Genomic DNA, 13101 nt, shown 5'->3' on the forward strand with positions numbered 1-13101 from the left:
TTCATGAATTCATAAATGGGTGAGTGAGAGCTGCCTCTGATTGGTGAGGGCTGTGACCAATCAGAGGCAGCCCATTCAGCAGGCGGGGAATTTAAATCCCTGCCTGCTGAATACTACACAGAGCAGTTCAGGAGAACTGCCGGCCGGACGCGGCTGAACTCCGGCTGCAGGAAAAAGGTGAGTATACTTTTTTTTTTTTACACATTTCAGGATGGTTTTCAGGGAAGGGCGGCAGCCTGTCAAATTGACATCGTGGACGGGCGGCGGATTCCGTGGGAAAAGCAGGAGTTTAAAAAAATCTGTACAGCGCATGTCCGACGGCGAGCAGTGTGGATCATCTGCAGTACAGAAGAGAAGAAGAAAATACCGGTACGTGTGAATGTCGGCAAGGCACACAGACAGATTGCGCTGCGAATTCCGCTGTTGCAATGATGACATCCAAACCCAGGGACAGTGACCACCGCAGCCGATTACCAGTGATTCGTTACAATGGTCAGACGTCCCTGTGTCATGGCATCATTGTCGGTGCAACAATCAAAAATGTGTAGTGTGGGGGGCTCGGGAACCACTGGAACACGTGTTAATACTTAGTGGGGCTCCTTTGGCCCTGATGACATCAAATATTCTCTGCGGCATACTGTCTACTAACCTCTGTTACACTTCAGCTGCTATTTCCCTCCATTCATCCTGCAGACATCTGGCAAGTTCTCTCAAAGAAGATGCATCGGGCCGTCTACAATGGTGCAAGGAGCGTCGTCATTGGACAGAGCAATGGAAGAACGTTCTATGAAGTGATCAATCGCGCTACTCCATACTCAAATCAGATGCACCCGGGTGTGGAGGAGCCTGTGGGATGTCTCCTGCCTGAGTGTGACGTGCCAACATTTGAGTACGGTGGAGGTTCCGTTATGGTCTTGGGATGTTTTACATGGCATCGTCTCAGTCCGTCGGTTGTAGTGACAAGAACCATGAACACGGAGGTGTACCCTGACATTCTAGACAATAAGGTGCTGCCAACAATGTGGTAATACTCTGGGAATGGTCGGCCATACTTCCAACAAGACAACATGCCTTGTCATACATCCAACACTGTTTTACCTTGGTTTGAGAATATGGATGTTCCACGATTTGAACCGGCTGCACAGAGTCCGACTGGAACTCTACTGAAGATCTGTGGGACAAACTAGAACCATGGGTCAGGAAATATGAACAGCGTACATCTTCTTTGAGAGAACTCAGCAGATGTTTATAGGATGAATGGAGGGAAATACCAGCTGAAGTGGATCAGACATTAGTAGAAAGTATCTGAGGTCATTAGGCCCCACTAAGTAGTAACATCTGGAAATAAATACTGCTTTTTATTTAATTATTCTTTTTATTCAGATGTCCAATTACCTTTGGTAGGAGAGTGTATAAAGCACTTCGCAAAACTATTTTTTTCCTGTAGACAACCTCTTTAATCTCGAGAATGAATCTACAGTTCACCTCGTAAGGCAGGGCTCAGGCTTGTAGACTCAGGCCCGGAGAGCTTGTATTACACATCTGTATTGTTACCGTCTTTATTAAATCCCTAAATAACCGGTAAAGTCTTAAGTAATTGTTCCAGTTACTTCCTATTAATAATAAGAAACCAAAGCTCAAATATTTGCTCAAGACATTGTTATTCCTTGAGCATCTGTTGTGGCTCCGCAGATAAACAGTTCAAGGAAGACAAGAATAAATACGCATACAATAGCGAGTTGAGGGAGTTGGAATTTTGCCTAATGTAAAGGGGATTTTAAAAGAAATATTTCAAGAAAAAACCATTTGTGAGACATAATAGGAACATGGACAAATTCCAGAAGCCAAGTAGTCAATGCGCCTGAAAACGTCTTACTGCAGGCGCCTAACCTTTTGGGTTGTTTTCTATTGATGTCTATGGGAGTTCTTATTGTCAGGATACTCAAAAAAATTAACTAATGTGTTTCCCCCAAAATAAGACCTACCCCTCAAATAAGCTACCCTTATTTTTATGGGGGGGAGGGGGCTTGAAATACAAACCCTACCCTGAAAATAAGCCCAAGCTACACTAAAAAAAAAATACTTACCTAGCAGGCGCCACCTAGGTCCCTCCCGCTGGTTTCTGCAGTTCCGGCATGCTTCCAAGTAGTTCTCAGCGCCAACAGAAGATTTCTTGCTAGTAACAGGGTTTGTAAACCCCGCCTACAGCAAGTGATTGCTCTGATTGGTTCTCAAGCACCGCAGCTCAGCCAATCACTGCGGCGCTTAATGAACCAATCACAGCATCACAGTGGATGGGGAATGTGTTGCGTGTGGACAGCGTTTCATACGTAGACTATACAAATGTATAGGACTCATGCTGCGTGGTACAAGAAATAGAGTATGCTGTGAGCTATTTCTCCTTCGTTTCGATACGCAGTGTCTACATGCCTATGTGCATGAATCTATGAAAGTCCATTGACTTTCATAGACTCCATTCACCGCGTATCATGCGCAATACACGGTGAAAACACGGTCCTAGACATAAGCCCGCACTACATGGTTGGTAAATATAACATGAATGCCTGATAGGTTCCACATCTTGGACTTCCCCCTTTCAAGAGAATGGCGGTCTTCTGCTTTCCAAGTACAACGCTATCTCCATAGTAGTTTATGGGAAAGTCAGAAAAAGTCCAGTGTTTCACAAACCTTTCACACTACAATCGTGATTTCTGTTTAAAGGACTTCACGGTCCTAAAGAGGTTTCCAACTAAAAAGAAAAGGACTGTACGAGAATTAACTTTTATCACCTACCCAAAAGTGGGTGATAAAAATCTGATCGTTGGGGGTCTTACGGCCCATTTACACGCAAAGATTATCGCTCAAAATGATCACTAAAACTGTCAATCTTTCAATCGTTTGAAAGATTGTCTTTGCGTGTAAACGGGCCTTTACCGCTGAGACCTTCAATGATCCTAAGAACGGTAGTCCCATTTCCCCCTTTTCTGTCACTGGGGGGATGCTTCTCCCTTCTGCTGTATCGTCACATTCAATGGAGTGATGGTCGCATATACACAGCCACAACTCTTTTTGTTTTAATAGGGCTGACAGTAATAGCCAAGTGCTTGTACTCACCTATCTCCGGAAGTCCCACTGAAAATGAATGGAGCAGCAGCGTGGATGCGTGATCATTGCTCCATTCAATCTGTGGGGGGTGCAGTGAACCCGCAATAAGGGGGACAGGGGAATCATGACCAGTAGGGGTCTCACTGCTGAGACTTTTAGCACCTATCCTGTACAGTGTATTGTTAATTCCACTAAAGTGTCACTCCCCAGGATCTGACAATGACACTACTTCACATAGCAACTGCCTAGTGTTTTGCAGAATGAGTCACCTATAAACATGCAGAATGTCCTGTAGTTATTACATACCATTTGACGAGTCCTGCTGATGAGAGAAGTCTCAAGGTAGATGCAGTACAGAGTGAAGAGCGGCAGATAAGGAGCAAGAATACAGAGATATTCTCAAAAGAGTCAGAGTCCAATGACACGGAGCGATGACAAGCAGCGTCTGACGGCGCACAGTTCCCAAAGCAGCAAAGGAAAAGAAGACAGAAGACAGTTAAGCTTCAGAGAGCCGAGAGCTGACCCTGACTGACACACATTATGTAAAAGAGATTTAAAGGGACTAAACATTTTTTAAAAATTTTAGGTGATTCTTCTTTTTTTTTTTTTTTCAACCTCACAATCTATACTTAAGGCCCATTTACACTTAACGATTATCGTTCCAAATTCGTTGGAAAAAAGACTGAAGATGAGCGATAATTGTTACATGTAAACGCGGCCATTGTGCACTTTTCGTTTGAACGATGATTTTAAGTTGAACTTAAAATCCATTGTTCAGACACTGAGAGATAAAGTATCTCTTAACAGTCCGCACGCTGTTATCTCCACGGGAGTCAGCAGATAACATTGTAACCTGCTGGGACCTGCAAGGAGAACAATGCAGCTGTTTGCACAGCAGAGCGTGTGATTAATTACATGCTGGGCTCTGCAAACAGCTCCTGGAGGCCATTTTACATGCAAATGAATATGATAAAGTGTTAATGACCATTAACACTTTATGCAAAAACATCGCTAAATCTTTCAATCTTTCAGTGGTTTGGAAGATTATCTTTGCATGTAAATGGGCCTTTAAAACAACCCTTCAGTTCAGAAAGGAGGATGGCCACACCAGCCATCTTTTGCGCGATAATCGTTGTGTCTAAATAGGCCTTTAGACTATTGATGCATATGACAGTCATCTAAACGACTGCACGGACGCTGATGTCACCGCTAAGGTCGTTAGCGCTCATGCAGAGCATTTAGACAGGCAGGCTTCAACGCTGGATGCCAGATTTCTTGATGACTGTGAATCGGGGAGCGTTTACACGCAGCGAGAAGCCCACAATCCAGCAATGTTTTTTATGCTGACTGAAAGTCAGCGATAACGAAAAGTGAACGGATAGTAAACTTTTTTTTTGCATTTACACGGGACGATTATTGCTCATTTTGGTTCGTTTGGACGAATTGTGAGCGCTAATCATCCCAAGTAAATGGCCGTTTAGTTTATCTTTGAAGTGGTCATTAATCAACTAATGAGAACAGGCAGAAGAGATGAGGGCTTAAAACTAAGGGCTTTTTATCCCAGTGACACAAGAATAATCAACACTAGTGAATGGAGAGGACGGTTCCAGCCCGCCCACCACCATTCACAGTGAACAGGCAGTCGTTCATAAATGAGGAACTGCCTGTTTACACGGGACGATCCGTCTGTCAATTTTATGTATTTTTCTTCATTGTTCAGTCGGGGCGTGCCTTTACATTAAATGATTATTCGGTTTCCCGCTGGATGCAGGAATCTGACCAATTTATCAGCCCGTGTAAAAGGCCCTTAGCCATCTGTCCTGCCTCGCTGCCAGATCTCCTACTGAAACTTAAACTGCAGTTTTTATATACATTGATATGTAGAAGCTGCAGAGGACAAATGGCGCAACATTTTTAACTAAACCCTTTTGCAAAATATTGCCCACCCCAAAAAAAGGACGTAGCCTTTGCATGTCACCTGCATTTTTTGTTTTCTGCCGCCCCTCCGAATCCACTGGCTTTGGGTCACATTTTTGTCAGGCCAAGAAAACTGCTGCACTTTTCTAACTATCTAATGCAGACTGCGCACTACTCTCTGCTGATCACATGAGCAGCCCTGGCCAATCAAAGAGCAGGTAGAGCGCACTGGTAGTCTAACACTGCAAATGTACTGTGGGGATTAGTCATACCTGGCAGTTTGAAGAAAACGTTCTGATTTTCATGGTGATGCGTTTTTGATTAAAAATGGCCTGCTTTTTTGTAATTGCGATCCTCACGCATGAGATAGGATTGCAAGTGTTTCCCATTGACTTCAATGGGGAACATCGAACTCACATGCACATTGTACGGCCTGCGAGTGCCATGCGATGCCTTTTAAGGTCCCATTGAAAACAATGGGGGAGGTGCTCGAGACAACGCCCAAAGGTAGAACGTGCTTCGATTTTCGGTTTCCTTGCAGTGATGAAAAAAAAGCTGCTCGTATGATTGTATTCATTCAAAAGAATGGATTTCGTATCCGTGCGAGTTTTGTGCGCATCGTACCTCTCGCGCGAGAATATCGTCGGTGTGAATGAGGCCTCGGTGTAAGATGGACGGGTGATAAATGGCGGTTGTACAATGAGAAAAGGTTTTGCATTTTGCACATATTAAGTCAGGAAACCACAATGTTCCAGATGTCAAAAGGAAGAAACCGTGAAGCAATCTCCCATAACGACGGATTAATTACACATCGCGTCTCGCGGACACAACCCTCCTATTGTGTACTGTAAGGTTTTACTAGGCAGAACGTCCAACATGGTGGTAAATGGCCATCTTGTCAATGTAGGATATACGGCTTTATTACACCTAGTATGACAATTATATTATACAGACGGTTTACACCTTGTGGTTTTAGCATAGAAGATACAGACCCTCTTGAGTGCAGCTGTACCCGTAGCCCCCCAGCTGTACCTGTATCCCCCCCAGCTTTACCCATAGCCCCCAGCTTTACCTGTACCCCCCAGCTGTACCCGTACCCCCCAGATGTACCCGTAGCCCCCCAGCTGTACCTGTATCCCCCCCCCCCAGCTTTACCCATAGCCCCCAGCTTTACCTGTACCCCCAGCTGTACCCGTACCCCCCAGATGTACCCGTATCCCCCCGCGTTTTCCATAGCCCCCGCTTTACCCGTAGCCCTTCAGCTGTACCCGTAGCCCCCCAGCTGTACCTGTAGCCCTCAGCTTTACCCATAGCCCCCCAGCTTTACCAGTAGCCCCCCAGCTGTACACGTAGCCCTCCAGCTGTACCCGTAGCCACTCAGCTTAACCGTACCTGTAGTCCTCCAGCTGTACCCGTAGCCCCTCAGCTGTACCCGTACACGTAGCCCTCCAGCTGTACCCGTAGCCACTCAGCTGTAGCCGTACCTGTAGCCCTCCAGCTGTACCCGTAGCCACTCAGCTGTAGCCGTACCTGTAGCCCCTCAGCTGTACACGTACCCGAAGCCCTCTAGCTGTACCCATAGCCCTCCAGCTGTACCCGTAGCCCCTCAGCTGTAGCCGTACCAATAGCCCTCCAGCTGTACCCATAGCCCCTCAGCTGTAGCCGTACCCGAAGCCCCCAAGCTGTAGCTGTACCCGTAGCCCCTCAGCTGCAGCCGTACCCGTAGCCCTCCAACTGTACCCGTAGCTCCCCAGCTGTACCTGTAGCCCCCCATCTGTACCCGCAACCCCCCAGCTACACCACTGCCGGGCATTCAGGCGGAGACAGACACTGATGGCTACTAAGCGATGAACGAGCACATTCCTAAACCTCACAGGCGGCACCTGTCACATGAACCTGCTAAACCAGACCAGCCGCTGTAAGGGCTGCGTAAATATTCTCCTATATCAAGAAAAGTTACAGGCAGGGAAGCAGAGAGGACAGCCGCCATCACACTCTTAGAGAAGCTAAAAGAAAATCTGTGTTCCCCATCATAACCAATCACAGCGCAGCTTTCATTTTACCACAGCAATATAACAGATAAAAACTGAGCTACAATTGGTTGCTATTTCTTATACTGCTGGGGTAAAATGAAAGCTGTGCTGTGATTGGTTGCTATTCCTTATACTGCTGAGGTAAAATGAAAGCTGTGCTGTGATTGGTTGTTATTTCTTATACCGCTGAGGTAAAATGAAAGCTGTGCTGTGATTGGTTGTTATTTCTTATACCGCTGAGGTAAAATGAAAGCTGTGCTGTGATTGGTTGTTATTTCTTATACTGCTGAGGTAAAATGAAAGCTGCGCTGTGATTGGTTGCTATTCCTTATACTGCTGAGGTAAAATGAAAGCTGTGCTGTGATTGGTTGCTATTCCTTATACTGCTGAGGTAACATGAAAGCTGCACTGTGATTGGTTGCTATTTCTTATACTGCTGAAGTAACATGAAAGCTGCACTGTGATTGGTTGCTATTTCTTAGACTGCTGAGGTAAAATGAAAGCTGTGCTGTGATTGGTTGCTGTTTCTTATACTGCTGAGGTAAAATGAAAGCTGCACTGTGATTGGTTGCTATTTCTTATACTGCTGAGGTAAAATGAAAGCTGCACTGTGATTGGTTGCTATTTCTTATACTGCTGAGGTAAAATGAAAGCTGCGCTGTGATTGGTTGCTATGGGCAACACAGTTTTTCATAAGAGTGTGGTGCCGGACTAATTTTCCATGGCCGACTTTGTATATCATTACCCAATATAGTTTCTGTATCAACTCCTCACAGTTTTCAAGATCTCTGCTTGTTGTCACACAATAGGAGCCTTCATTGTCTACCAGCGGATACAGAATCTGACCCGGTCATACGATAGTCATGTCGGTGCATAGATCACTGCAGTCAGGGACGATTCACATCCGATATCTGTCCATGTAAAGCTATTCGCACATGCATAAAAAGATGGATGCATGTGATATTCTGGTGTATTTACCTTGTCCACCCCTTCCTGCCCCGTTCCGTATCTGTAGGTCACGTGAGGGAGGTGTAATTCCATACAGGTACGGTATGTAGATGGCGCGGGCTCATCCTCAGCGGGAGCTGACTGTCACTGACAGCCGAGGTCCCACTGCAGTGGTAGAGATCGGAGGAAACTCGGATGTTGCTATTAACGCTTTACACGCTACTGTCACCATTAACTGCTGCATGTAAGCAGATAACGGAGTGGGTGAGCCTTCTCGGTGACGTCATCCATCCTCCATCATGAAATAACGTATGGCCAATGGATTGCCATGGTTTTGATGCCAAAAAAAAGACCTAATAAACTGTAGTACAGAAGTAGTGCAGTGCATTAGCTGAGCGATCACAGGATCAGTGGTTGAAATCCCCCACAGAAACAGAGAAAAAGATTTATTTTATTTTTTTTAAATCCTTTTTGCATACTTTCTATTTTTTCCGTAATAAAAATGAATACAAAAAAAATTGATGTTTGGTATCACCACATCCTTAAGGACCCGTAGAATAAACACTTATTATGAAAAAAGCTAAAAAGTTTGCCTCCCAAAAATGCAATAAAAGTGATAAAAATAACGATTAGAGATGAGCGAGCACTCGGTCGAGTAGCAGTCTTATCGAGTAACTGTGTACTCGCCCGAGCAGCATGCGGGGTGGTGGCGGGGGCTAGAGAGAGAGAGGGAGAGATCTCTTTCGCTCTCCCCCCGCTCCCTCCCGCCCATCACCGCGTTCTGCTTTTGCAAGGGCGAACAAGCCAGTGGTGTCATTGCTAGCTTGTTCGCTTTCGTGCAGCCTGTTTAAACAGGCAGATTCATGGTTGACGCGTTCAACAAGAATCGTTCCGTATCGTTCACGCTTTCATATTTGCCACGTGAAAGACTGAACGATCAATGAGTCAACTGAACGAGAAGTGAATGAGCCAACATTCATTTTACGCCTGCGTATAATGAGCAACAAGCGAGAAGCCAATGATTCTCGTTTGCTGCTTAGTCATCGGCTCGCGTTTAGACCGACCGATTATTTTTTACTTGCGCTCGATTGAACGCTTTTTGGAACGTTATCGTTCCGTCTAAAAGCGTCCTAAGTAGAGATGAGCGAGCATTGCCCTTAGCGAGTACCTGCGGGGAAAGAAAAAAACGCTACCGAGTATCTACAACTGTGGCCCATGTAGTCACCACCAGAGATGAGCGAGCGTACTCGGAAAAGCACTACTCGCTCGAGTAATTTGCTTTATCCGAGTATCGCTGTGCTCGTCCCTGAAGATTCGGGTGCCGCTGCGGCTGACAGGTGAGTTGCAGCGGGGAGCAGGGGAGAGCGGGCGGGAGAGAGGGAGAGAAAGATCTCCCCTCCGTTCCTCCCCGCTCTCCCCGCTCCGTGCCGGCACCCGAATCTTCAGGGACGAGCACAGCGATACTCGGATAAAGCAAATTACTCGAGCGAGTAGTGCTTTTCCGAGTACGCTCGCTCATCTCTAGTCACCACCCATTAAAGCGCAACCAAACTTTTAGAAAACTTCTGATACATCATAATGACCTGTCAAAGTTTTGATTAGTGGGGGTCCATGTACTGAGACCCTTACTGATCACTAAAATAAAGGAGCAGAAGCACTCACCTGAGCATTGTGCCCATTCAGTTATAATTGGTGACCGGTGTAGGGACTCATATACCTCTTTTTCATTGTAGTGATCACTGGAAGTCTCAACATTCGGACCTCAACTCATCAAGCCTTCTCACATGTCGCTATGACAATTCAAAAGTTTTCTAAAAGTTTAGTTACACTTTAAAACAGCCATAGCCCAAAGGATAGAGGGAATATAGGATTACTTCTGCAATGTGGATGACAATTGACAGCAGAAATGTGCAGCCCAACGCGTGATCAAGGGTGGAGTTGCTCTTTAACCCTCTCCAATCCACTGTCTGACGTCTGAAGACATTATGATTTAAGGCTGTACAGCTCCAATGTTGGAAGACGTCCGCCGGGGTTCTCTTACTGTATATTGCCAGCCTCTCTGCTGTCGGAGTCTATCCAAATTGTCACCTCACGCAGTACTGGCTTTAGCCAGCAGATAGCGCCATTGTATAATGGCAGAAAAAGAGTAAGCCCCCTAGGGAAACCAGGATACAAATTGGATTCGAAAGGGTTAAATGTGATATCTACCTCATGGCAGAAGTCACAATAAACACCTTTTCTTCCAAGACCATATATAATATGACATCTCATTATACAGATTTTTACCTTTGATAACAAAAGATTCAGCGAAGAGCCGCATCTTATACAGGGGCTGATCATCTAAGGACAAATGTTCGAATCCGGACTTGGCGTACATACTGACAGCGTCCCGGTAAGATCCTTCACAGTAATGCAACTTCCCCAGTATCAAGAGCGCTTCTGTCATGTAGTGAGGCTGCAGAATAAAACAGGTTATTGTGGGTAACAATCCTTTCACTATAAAGGAAGAACAGTCTGTAAAGTTGCTCAGATTTGTTCTGTTTTTTTACATTTTTCTTTCAAAGCTTCTCTGGATCATGTAGGCTTTTGGTAGAGAATGACCATCAGCATGCCCAACAACATACCAAATAAGGGAGATGAAACAAAACCCCTTCAGTGCCACCTATTGGAAGGCAGCATTCCCGCAAGTCAATGTTAGACTCTTTATACAAGCCTTGTAGCAATGACTGGGAATTGAAAGCCAAGCCAGAATCCATACACAGACAGCTGTTTCAGGGTGTTTGCCCCTCATCAGAGTGCCATAGGCTTCTGGCTTGGCTATCAAGTGGCCTGTGATGTGGGACACAAACACTATCTTTTCTCATTAAGAAAAGCACCTAAAAGGTGACTCAGTGAGGAGACTTATAATGGCATTCATGTTTCTCTGGGTAATATGCAAATAAGGGAGATGGAACAATACCTCTGCAGCGCCACCTATTGTAAGGCAGCAAGTCAATGTTAGACTCTTTATGCAAGCCTTGTAGCAATGACTGGGAATTGAAAGCCAAGCCAGAATCCATACACAGACAGCTGTTTGGGGTGTTTGCCCCTCCCTTATTTGCATATTACCAAGAGGAGCATGAATGGCCTTATAAGTCTCTTCACTCACCTACGAAGTGCTCTCCCTAAGGAGAAAAGATAGTGTTCCTGACCCACAACAACATACCCAAACAGCTGTGACTTCAGCTATTTCTGTGTCTACCCTGCTTTGAAACTGATGTGAAAAGACGTTTGTGACTTCTGCCATGACAGAAGTTTTGATCAGTGACGATCTGGGTGCTGAGACCGGCATCAATCACTAAAATGAGCAGGCAGAAGAGCTTAGCTGAGTTCTATGCCCTTTCGTCTGCCATTACGAGTGGAGTACCGACTCCATAGACTTACTATGGTGCCCACATACTGCCCCGAGTAGTAACAGACACAGCCGACCAGAAGTAGCACTCAGATGAGAGCTTCTACACGTTCATTTTAGAAATTGGTGGTGGTCTCTGAAGTTTCCAAAAAGTTTAGTCACACTTTAACATATCTTGAGAATAATCAGGCAGCAGGAGAAGACTGTGTTGCTCCTGTGAGAAGCAGTGACCGCTCCGGCTTTGTGGTCATGCTGACCAATACCAGGGCTACAGATAACAGTGACATGAATATGCAGGTATGGAAGGTAATAGTGGTAGAAACTGTGTACCTTAGCATGCCTAGATGAAAAAAGACTGCAATGACCTCCTACACATATTATATCTTTATATCCGTAAGGGATTCTGCCGCTCACAAGCTGCCGCTGATATAAAACATGTTTTAGAGCAAAATGCAAAAACTACTAAATTTAAACCATTTCTTTAAAAAGAAACACTCCTACACATTCATACCCACCTTGTCTGACAATATTAACCCTTTGCAATCCAATTTTGGATTCAGGATTTCCTAGGGGGCTTTCTCTTTCTGCCATTATACAATGGCGCCATCTGCTGGCTAGAGCCAGTACTGCGGTATGGGACATGCTGGAGAGGCCCCCAACAACAGAGCGTCCAGTAATATACAGTAAGAATACCCTGCCAGATGTCTTCCGACAACGGAGCTGTACAGCCTTCAATCAGAATGTCTTCAGACGTCAGACAGTGGATTGGAAAGGGTTAATACACACTGTAAAAGCTCAGCCTATAAACCATACCTGAGATTTCATTTTACTTGGCCTAATACAGGTAAGAATAGAAAATCGCACCCATTTAGAATGCATTTAATTGTACTACACAGTAAACTACAGGAGGGTTTAAAAAACCTCCTATCCATAGGAAGAGAAGGCGTCCCGTGTTCAGCCCTCCTCTGGACCTGCCATACGTGTGCACCATGCAGATGGCTGATTGCTTTCATTGTGTACATTGAAAATGAAGATCCATAGTTGCATCTCCAGATGATTACAGCAAAACATGGGGGGTCCTTGACTCCCCTCAATTAGTTAGCTGTCAGGGGCCACTTCTAAAATAAAGGAATTGTTCAAAGACAGACAGAATGTACATTGAAATTATTGTTTTTTTTTCCTCTCATTTTTCTCTAATTCTGCTTGCTCTGGAGTTGCCATGGTGACATCAAGGAGCTAACTGTACTATGTATGGACTATGTAATAGCTAAGATATTGCTGTTCATGAATGAATAGCTAAGAGCTATCTGCCATTGGCTGAGCGCTCAGCCAATAGCTAAGCAGTAGCTGCTATTGGCTAAGCCCTTAGCCAATCCGCACAGCCCTTTCAGGAGGCGGAGATTTTTAAATCCCCGTCTGCTGAAAGAGCTCAGTAGCAGTATCGGGGAGCCAGCCGGAGGATGCGGCTGACAGCTGGAGAGGTGAGTAACTTTTTAATAATTTTTTTCACCACTTTTTGATGATTATCGGGAAAGGGCTTATATTTCAAGCCCTTCTCCGATAATCATTCTGCGGGGCTTGTCAGAAACCACTGCTTTCAATGGGATCAGCAGCAGTGCTGATCCCATTGAAAGCAATGGGATAGCATGCCGCGGACTTCTGCCACAGCTGTCACAGCTGTGACAGAGGATTCCTTCATCCCCGCGG

The 13101-nt window shown here is 45.3% G+C and overlaps 1 protein-coding gene across 3 annotated transcripts in view; it reads right to left on the reverse strand.

Moving 5' to 3' along the window:
• TTC7A (tetratricopeptide repeat domain 7A) overlaps nucleotides 1–13101 on the reverse strand; it is a 436415-nt gene that overhangs the window by 402326 nt on the left and 20988 nt on the right. For all 3 annotated transcript variants that reach the window (XM_066595533.1, XM_066595532.1, XM_066595534.1), the window contains one exon: nucleotides 10290–10458. In XM_066595533.1, the coding sequence (XP_066451630.1) occupies nucleotides 10290–10458 (169 nt within the window). The remainder of the gene's footprint in view (nucleotides 1–10289; nucleotides 10459–13101) is intronic.

This window comes from Eleutherodactylus coqui, chromosome 3, assembly GCF_035609145.1.
Source record: "Eleutherodactylus coqui strain aEleCoq1 chromosome 3, aEleCoq1.hap1, whole genome shotgun sequence".
Taxonomy (NCBI): Eukaryota; Metazoa; Chordata; class Amphibia; order Anura; family Eleutherodactylidae; genus Eleutherodactylus; species Eleutherodactylus coqui.